General features: G+C 47.2%; 1 protein-coding gene across 2 annotated transcripts in view; it reads left to right on the top strand.

The window, feature by feature from the left end:
• Nucleotides 1-2,382: 2,382 nt before the first annotated feature.
• The window catches only part of PPL (periplakin), a 78,744-nt gene continuing 71,758 nt past the window's right edge, over nucleotides 2,383-9,368 (top strand). For both annotated transcript variants that reach the window (XR_014176453.1, XM_081966076.1), the window contains exon 1: nucleotides 2,383-2,667. Coding sequence is in view for 1 of the 2 variants with exons in the window: in XM_081966076.1 (XP_081822202.1) it covers nucleotides 2,606-2,667 (62 nt within the window). In the remaining variant the exon portion in view is untranslated. The remainder of the gene's footprint in view (nucleotides 2,668-9,368) is intronic.

Here is a 9,368-nt window from a genome sequence, read left to right as displayed (position 1 = left end):
ATCAACGTGGATAGGTGAATTTATTTGGAAGAAAGGCAATTCAAGCTCCATGCTTTTTCACTTTGAATAGGAAAGACTGTGTGTTGTGGGTTCCATTTGAATAGCCCAAATAAAGGAGAAATTTTTTGGAAACCTCACTACATTCGAAGGACAACCTGCTAAAACCGTTTGTCTTACGTTGACCATGAGAACAACGAATTAATGGAATCGTTTGTCTTCTGGAATTGTGAGTGCTCCATTGCTGGAGGTTTTCAAGAAGAGCCTGGAGAACCATTTGACCAAGGTAGCAACAGTTTTAACAGATTAAAAGGGACTTTATAGGTCATCTAGTCCAACCCCCACCCTCTACCCCCGCTCAAGCAGGAGACCCTACAGCATTTCTGACAATTGGCAGTCCAATCTCCTCTTGAAAGTCTCAAGTGATGAAGCTCCCACAACTTCTGAAGGCAACTTCTGTTCCGTGGGTTGATTGTTATCACTGTCATCAAGTTCCTCCTTATTTCTAGGTTGAATCTCTCCTTGATCAGTTTTAATCCATTATTCCTTGTCTGGCCTTTGGGTGCTTTGGAAAATAGGTTGACCCCCTCCTCTCTTTGGCAGCTCCTCAAATATTGGAAGGCTGCTCTCCTGGTCCTTCTCTTCCCTAGACGAGCCATGCCCAATTCCTGCAACCGTTCATCATATGTTTTAGCCTTCAGTCCCCTAATCATCCTGGTTGCTCTTCTCTGCATTCTTTCCAGAGTCTCAGCATCTTATTTATAGTGTGATGACCCAAACTGGATGCAGTGCTCTAGGTGTGGTCTTACTAGGGCTTTATAGAGTGGCATTAGTACCACTAATATAAAGTATCCTGCCTTGAGCTGGACTAGAGGACCTCAAGGGTCCCTTCCTTCCAGCTCTATGATTCTATGTTCTATGACCAGAAACAAGGCTACCAGTATAATTGGCATTCTCGTGACAGCCATTTCTCCAGAATTGGACAGGATCTCCTGCTTGAGCAGGGGGGTTGGGCTAGAAGACCTCCGAGCTCCCTTCCAGTCCTATGATTCAATGTTCTACCACCAGGAGAACAGCTGCCCATATAATTGGAACTCACTTGACAGCCATTTGTCTGAAATGGTACAGGATCTCCGGCTTGGGCTGGGGGAGGGAGGATCAGAACACCAGAACAACTAGACACAAGGACAGCCCCCCCCCCCCCCCGAATGCCATCACTCTGCTTAGCAACTAATTCCCTCAACACTGCCAACAATTTACCAACAATGTATTACTAGTATTCTCCTCTTCCTTCCAAGTATCTGTCTCTCCCCACATATGACTATATAACCATGTTGCTTGTATCTTTCAATTTATATTGTTTTATTTTTTTCATAGTACGATTTGATAGCTTATTAGTAATCTTGACTATCACTAAGTGTTGCATCTTTTTATTCTTGATGAATGTATTTTTATTCTCCTTATGTACACTGAGAACATATGCACCAAAGACAAATTCCTTGTGTGTCCAATCACACTTGGCCAATAAAGAATTCTATTCTATTCTATTCTATTCCATTCCATTCCACTCCACTCCACTCCACTCTATTCTATTCCTGATTCTCCTATTCTATTCTATTCTATTCTATTCTATTCTATTCTATTCTACTCTACTCTACTCTACTCTACTCTACTCTACTCCTGATTTTCTATTCTATTCTATTCTATTCTATTCTATTCTACTCTACTCTACTCTACTCTACTCTACTCCTGATTTTCTATTCTATTCTATTCTATTCTATTCTATTCTATTCTATTCTACTCCTGATTTTCTATTCTATTCTATTCTATTCTATTCTATTCTATTCTACTCTACTCTACTCTACTCTACTCTACTCTACTCTACTCTACTCTACTCTACTCTACTCTACTCTACTAATTTTCTATTCTATTAAGACCGCCGAGCTTCCTTCCTACTCGGTTGCCCTATTAACTCCAAAGTGACAAGGCTCAAAAATTTAGCAAGAAGTTGTTGGTAAGTGGCCAACAGATCCGGAGCAAAAGGGAAACCTCCGCGCGTGTTTTCGCCTCTCGAAGTTAGGGGTGGGGGTGGGGAGCAGAGGCAGAGTTTTCTCTGCCCCCCCCCCCCACCACTCCAAAGTTGCCTCTTCTTGACCCTCCCTCCTCCTGCCCTCTTCCTACCCACGTGCCTGGGTGGCACCGGTGGCCGTGGGAAGCCCCGGCAGGAGCGGGCGATGCCTTAGCAACGCGCGGCTGTTCCCCCGCGGATCCCCAGGCAGGGCGAGCAGCGCCGTCCCCGCCGAGACGGGGAAACTTAGGTAAGCGCCACCTCTTCTGGGTGGGACCTGCAAGCGGCTTGGCCTGGGCGCAGCGCACCTCGCCCGCTCGCGCAGTGCCAGCCCAAGGCGGACCGGAGCTCTCTCGCGCGCCCGCTGCACCGCGCCTCCCGTCGCCCGGCCGGATTTGGCCGCAAGCCGAGCCCCCCGAGCCCCCCCACCCCACGCAACCCGCCGGCTTGTTCCACGGGCAACCCAAGAACCGGGCAACCTCACACAGGACTAGCCCCGCCGGCCAGTGCAGCTGCCCGGGTCGTTTGCGGAGAAGCGCCATGCATTCGCTGTTCAAGAAGAGGAACCGAGGCAAATACAGCCCCACGGTGCAGAAGAAGAGGTGAGCGGGGTGGGTGGGTGTCTGTCTGTCTCTCTCTGAGTGGGTGGGTGGGTTTGTGGGTGGGAGGGAGAGGCGCGGAGGGTCTCTGCCCGCTTCGGAGGTCAGCAGTAAGGACGCTTTCCAAAATCTTTCGGTCTTGGAGCTAACCCGGACTGGAGCGAGTAAGCTGGTGGGGAAAGAGCCGCGACCCCTCCCCGATTTTCTTCCCCTCCCTCCCCACTTTTAAACGAGGCGAAGTTGAACTTCAGGCGACTTTATTATTTGGAAACGTCTTTCACCGCGGGCAGCTGCGCCTAATGGGCTCAAGCGAAGGAAGGATAAGCAAAAAAAAAGCTCTCTGTACATGCTCTATCCCACTTTTAAACGAGGCGAAGTTGGACTCGAACGTCAGGCGACTTTATTATTTGGAAACGTCTTTCTCTGCGGGCAGCTGCGCCTAATGGGCTCAAGCGAAGGAAGGATAAGCAAAAAAAAAAAAAAAAGCTCTCTGTACATGCTCAATCGGGCTCTGTTGCTATTTGCTCCTCGCGCTCTCCGGGTGACAGGAGCGTTTTCTCGCCCTGGGTCTCTTGACTTTAGGCGTTTTGAAAAGGGACATTTTGGCAATGAAAGTTCTCCTCCTGTCTGGGTTTAAGCGTGTGAAAGGCTTGGCTTGTGCAAATGTGGGACCAGGCCAAATTCAAGGAGGAGGATTGGCTGATTGTGTTGAAATGACCTCCAGATCCTATCTATTTGTGGGTTGATTCCGGTGACCAGCTGTCATGTCAACGGCATGAAAACAACTGGATTTGCTTGATGTTTTGGTCACTGGGTTGTCTGAAGGAGGCATTGTCAGGTGTAAAGCAGGATTTCTGACGATGTGAAGGCAGCCAGTTGGGCTGATCAATAAACTACAGTTAAACCAACTATGCTTTAACCAAGCAAACATCGGTTGCATCTTTAGTATATTTCTGACTGCTTGCATAGTGTTGTTTGCGGGTTAGTGCTGTAGGTGAAACCTACCACGGTAATGGTGCCCTACTCAAACAACGAGTAAGTGCACCAGCGTGTCTACCATCCCTGTCCTGTTGTCTCCATTTATTCAGATTAAGAAATTGGAAGGGACCTTATAGTCATCTAGTCCAACCTCCGCACAAGCAGGAGTCCCTACACCATTTCTGACAATTGGCAGTCCAATCTCTTCTTGAAAGTCCCCAGGGATGAAGCTCCCGCAACTTCCAAAATGTTCCATTCGTACCCAATTACTGTGTTGATATTTATGTTTATACTTACAACGGTTATCTTTGACATGTTGGACAAGTTAAATTTAAAAAATGAAATAAAATGATGATTAAGCAAACCATGGCTTATGAATGGAGCAAACCTAGATGTTACGTGCTCCAGGTTTATTTTGATGGCTGTTAGGGATGTCCCCGAAATGAGCCCTCGCCCCTGAAACGTCGGTTCTTAGAAAACTTTTTTCTAAGTTTGTTTCTCTCCCCCTTTGGGGCAGCTTGAGTTTGGAGGGGTTCACATGGAAGTGAATTCTCCTTATGGTCTCCAGACCAGCCACCTAAGAGAAACGAGCATCAGATTTCAAGCTTTATTTTCCCTCCGTAGCATAGTTCCTTCTCTGCACTTGGCACATTCCAGAATTTAATCGCTCTGGGTGTGGTTCCATTGCCCTCCCTCCCTCCTTCTCTCTTTCTCATCCTCTTGTCTCTGTTTTGGCATTAGCCCCAATCTTTTTTCCTGGGGGGTTCTCCTTCTCCAACCAAAGGAGGATGTGTCTCGGTGCGCCCTAAATTAAAAGGACAGCAGCCCATCTGGACTTGGAAAACTGGGGTGGAATCCGGGAGGTGCCTCCCCCCCTCCTAAAAAAATATCAGGCTATTGATCTGCCCCATCTTCCCTGATGCTGGGGATGATGGGTGTTGACATTCAGAGCATCAGAGGTGACCGGTTGATGCAGGGGGTTTCCCGTTCTCCATGTCTAAATTTGGGCAGCCGTGTATTTCCAAAAACAAGGATTAAGAAAGGGGGACCTCGGTGGACAGCCTCACCACTGTGGTATGAGGAAGGTGACCATTTTTATCAAGGTCTTTTCTTACACCAACTAGCCAGGAAGAACTTCTAGCTCATTGGTTTCAACCTTACTAATGCCGCGACCCTTTAATACAGTTCCTCATGTTGTGGTGATCCCCCAAACATAAAATTATTTTATGTTTTCCATATTTTTTCGAAAATATGTGTTTTCCGATGGTCTTAGGCGACCCCATGAAAGGAGTCCCGACCCACAGGTTGAGAACCTCTGCTCTAGCCTGTTTGCTGATAAGTTTTAGTTTTTGCATCCTCAGTTGTAGAAGAGAGCAACAGGTGGCTCTCTAGATCAGGGGTCGGGAACCGTAAATACTCAAACAGCCATTTGGACCCGTTTCCCACAGAAAAGAAAACATCCGGGAGCCACAAAACGCTTCCCGTGCCTGACAATTTCCTGAGCGGCCACGAAACTAATATATGTGGTTGAATTAAACATTCTGTTTTCTTCTGAAACTTTCCTTTTCATGGATTTAACCACGGTTAGCCTACCGGGTGGCGCATTGGTGGTTGTGACGCATATTTCGAGTGACAGGGAGCCGCAGCAGAGGGATGAAAGAGCCACATGTGGCTCCAGAGCCACAGGTTTCTGACCCCTGTTCTAGGGGATGCAGAAGGCAGGAGGCTTTGCTGTTGGCTAGGCTGCTCAGGTCTGGTGGGAACTGGGTTCAGCAAAATCCAAAGGGCTGCTTCAGGTTGCAAATATCGTGTCCCACGATAGCTGCCTTCCAGTATTTGAGGGGAAGTGACAGAGAATGTGCGATGGCAAATCTAGACAGCCAACTAAAAAGCAGAGACATCACCCTGCCAACCAAAGCGCGTTTAGTCAAGGATATGGTTTTCCCAGTTGCAATGGATGGCTGTGAAAGTTGGACCATGAGGAAGGCTGAGCACCAAAGAATGGAGGCCTTTGAACTCTGGTGCTGGAGAAGACTCCTGCAAGTCCCTTGGACTGCAAGGCCATCCAACCGGTCAGTCCTAGGGACTTGCAGCTCTCTGCTGAAAGAAGAGAGTCACATCAGTTGGGTAATGGTGTTCTCTGAACCTGTGCCGTTGTAAGAGAATACATGGAGCTCAGGGTTGACCTGTGGGGTCCTTAATTAAGCTTAGAGAGCACCAAGGAACCCAAGCAATGGATATGTGCAAAGTTGGGCCCAACAAGGATCAATAAGACATCCCATCCATATTTTCTAAAATCAGGGAACCCCCTGCTCCCTGCCTCTTAAAGAAAAGAGAGTTAGCAAGAAGATCATCCAGAAGGAAGTGTCCTCAGGTATTCCTTGATAAGTAGAAGCTCAAGAAGAAACATATTTCATTTCCTAGATGAGAGGTCAGTAACCTTAAACACTCAAAGAGCCACAAAGGTCCTAACCGGAAGCCCCCCCATTTAATTCTGGAGCCGACTGGAAGTCCAGTTCCCCCACCATAGAGTCTCCTCCTATCATGGCATCCTTTTTCCTCTGCCGACCGGAGGTCTGGTTCCCCCACCATAGAATCTCCTCCTAGTGTAGCGTCCTTTTTCCTCTGCTGACCGGAAGTCCGGTTCCCCCACCATAGAGTCTCCTCCTAGCGCGGCATCCTTTTTCTCTGCCAACTGGAAGTCCGGTTCTCCCACCATAGAGTCTCCTCCTAACATGGCATCTTTTTTTCTCTGCCGACTGGAAGTCCGGTTCCCCCACCATAGAGTCTCCTCCTAGCGTGGCATCCTTTTTCCTCTGCCAACCGGAAGTCCGGTTCCTCCACCATAGAGTCTCCTCCTAGCGCGGCCTCCCTTTTCCTCTACCTGTCCTAACCAAAAGCCCCATCAATTGTGGAGCCAACCAGAAACAGGGAGCCGCAGCAGAGGGATGAAAGAGCCACATGCGGCTCCAGAGCCACAGGTTGCTGACCCCATTTCATACCTAAGACCTTTTCCCTTGCAACCGATACAACTAAGAAATCCATTTTTAAGAACGTGCTTTTCTTAATTCGTGTTTAGGGCAATGTTTCTCAACCTCGGCAGCTCGAAGCTGAGTGGAATTCAATTCCTAGAATTCTCCAGCCTGCAATGCTGGCTGGGGAATTTTGGAAGTTGAAGTCCACCCAGCTTCAAGTTGTCTGGGTTGGGAAACATTGGTTTAAAGACTTGAACCAGTTGCTCCATTTCATTTAGGAAGCACGACCTGTACTCTTCAGCCCCTTGTCTCTTTTTAGCACCCTAATCCAATGCTTTGCCCTTTTTAAAAAAACATTTCTCTACTAAATCTCAGAACGGGTGCGTCAAGAAGGAAATAAGAAAGAATGATCTGCAGCGTGTAAAAGACGTAAGCTTCTCATAGCATTCTAGGACATCAACAGCCCCTTCTCTCACTCGCTAGGTTGGTTCTTTTCATGCCAAGAAGCCAACCTCCCAAGAATGACTACGAAGCCCAAATCTTGCAACTTTAAGCACTGTTTACAAAATTCACATTTTCTCTTCTTCCACTCTGGGGGCAGTTCCAAATTTCCATTTAAGAGGGCGTCAGTTCTTACAAACTTCTGGAAGAGCTTTTAGAGCAGTGATGGCTAACCTTTTTGCCATCACATGTCAAAAGTGGGGGGAGGGCAAGGGGGTTGTGTGCATGTGTGCCATCCCCCCGCGCATGTGTTCGGGAATGGACTTCCGGTTTGTGCATGGGGTTGTTTTTCACCCTCCGGAGGCTTCAGGAAAGCCTCCGGAGGGAGAAAAATGGCCGAAAATGAAGGCCGAAGTCAGCTGGCCAGTGCGTGCATGCTTGCTAGAGCTGACAGGGCAATGCCTTGCGTGCCCTAAGAAATGGCTCCGTGTGCCACCTGTGGCATGCGTGCCATAGGTTCGCCATCCCGGTTTTAGAACATCTGCCTAGAAGAGCAACAAAAATGATAAGGGATTCTGGGAGCTAAACCCCATGATGAAGGGTGAAGGGAAGTAGGTATGTCCATTGTCACAAAAGCAAATATTTCCAGTATTTGAGAGGAAATCGCAGAGAAGAGGAGATTAACCTATTCTCCAAAGCACCTGAGGGTAGGACAAGAAACAATGGGTGGAATATCATTAAAGGGACATAAATTTGGAGAGCCATGTATTCGCAAAACAACAGTCTTCCCACCACGGTATGAGGAAGGTGACAATTTTATCAAGATCTTATCTTACGCAAACTAGCCAGGAAGAACTTCTAACTTGTTTGCTGAGGCTCATCCTCAGTTTTAGAAGAGAGCAACAGGTGATCTGGCTTTCTAGATGATGCAGAAGAGAGCAGCTTCACTGTTGGCTAGGCTGCCCAGATCTGGTGGGAATTGGATTCAGCAAAATCTGAAGGGCTCCTTCATGTTGCAAATCCCGCAATAGCTGCCTTCCAGTATTTGAGGGGAAGTCACCAAGAATGTGCTGTGGCAAATCTAGACAGCCGACTAAAAAGCAGAGACATCACCCTGCCAACAAAAGTGCCTCTAGTCAAGGCTGTGGTTTTCCCAGTCGCAATGTGTGGCTGTGTGAAGGTTGGACCATAAGAAAGGCTGAGCAGCAAAGAATGGAGGCCTTTGAACTCTGGTGCTAGAGAAGACTCCTGCGAGTCCCTTGGACTGCAAGGCGGTCCAACCGGTCAGTCCTAGAGGAGATCAATCCTGACTGCTTTTTAGAAGGCCAGATCCTGAAGAGGAAACTCAAAGACTTTGGCCACCTGATGAGAAGGAAGGACTCACTGGAGAAGAGCCTCATGCTGGAAAAGATTGAGGGCAAAAGGGACTGGATGGAGAATGAGGTGGCTGGATGGAGTCACCGAAGCAGTCGGCATGAGATTAAATGGACTCCAGAGGATGGTAGAGGAAAGGAAAGTCTGGAGGAATGTTGTCCATGGGGTCACAATGGGTCAGACACAACTTCACAACTAACAACAACAACAACAACACAGAGAAGAGGAGATTAACCTATTCTCCAAAGCACCTGAGGTTATGAGAAGAAGTAACGGGTGGAATATCATTAAAAGAGAGATCTAACCTAGAACTAAGAAGAAATTTCCGGTCAGTGAGGACAATTAATCAGTAGAATAGCTTGCCTCCTGGAGTGCTCCATCACTGGAGGTTTTCAAGAAGAGACTAGAAAACCATTGGATTGGGATGGTTAGTAGGACTTTCCATCTTTGTGCAAAGGAGATTCTCGTTGCTGTCAACATATTTAGTAACTAAGTCCCAAAGTTTCTTTCTCTTTCTCCATCAAACCCAAAAAAGAAAACTTCTGGTTTCAGTTTTATGTTTCTTTCAAGCTTCTTCTGAATTCAGATAAAAATCTGAATTCTGAATTTTTTGGCTTTATCAGAAGGATGAAAAAAAGTACCCTCTCTCAAATTTGGTGAAGTGGGTGGTTTGGTACTCTAGATGTGGCTACAGAAGGGTAGAGATTTAGACCTGGTCTTCTCTGAGAAGAATTTGGGCCTCTTTCAGAAGGAGGGGGATGTTGCCAAGACGAGCAAGCTTTGGCAAGCTCTCATTTCATTTATTTCTTTTATTTGGTTTGTCAAACATGTACAAGATAACAGATATAAGTATAAACATGGACAAGGAAAATGAGTACAAATAAATGGGGACAGTAGGACAGGGACAGAAGGTACACTGGTGCGCTTATGCATGCC

The sequence above is a fragment of the Natrix helvetica genome (genome assembly GCF_964273705.1).
Source record: "Natrix helvetica genome assembly, chromosome: 13".
NCBI lineage: Eukaryota > Metazoa > Chordata > Lepidosauria > Squamata > Natricidae > Natrix > Natrix helvetica.
This window is presented reverse-complemented; position numbering and strand designations above follow the sequence as displayed.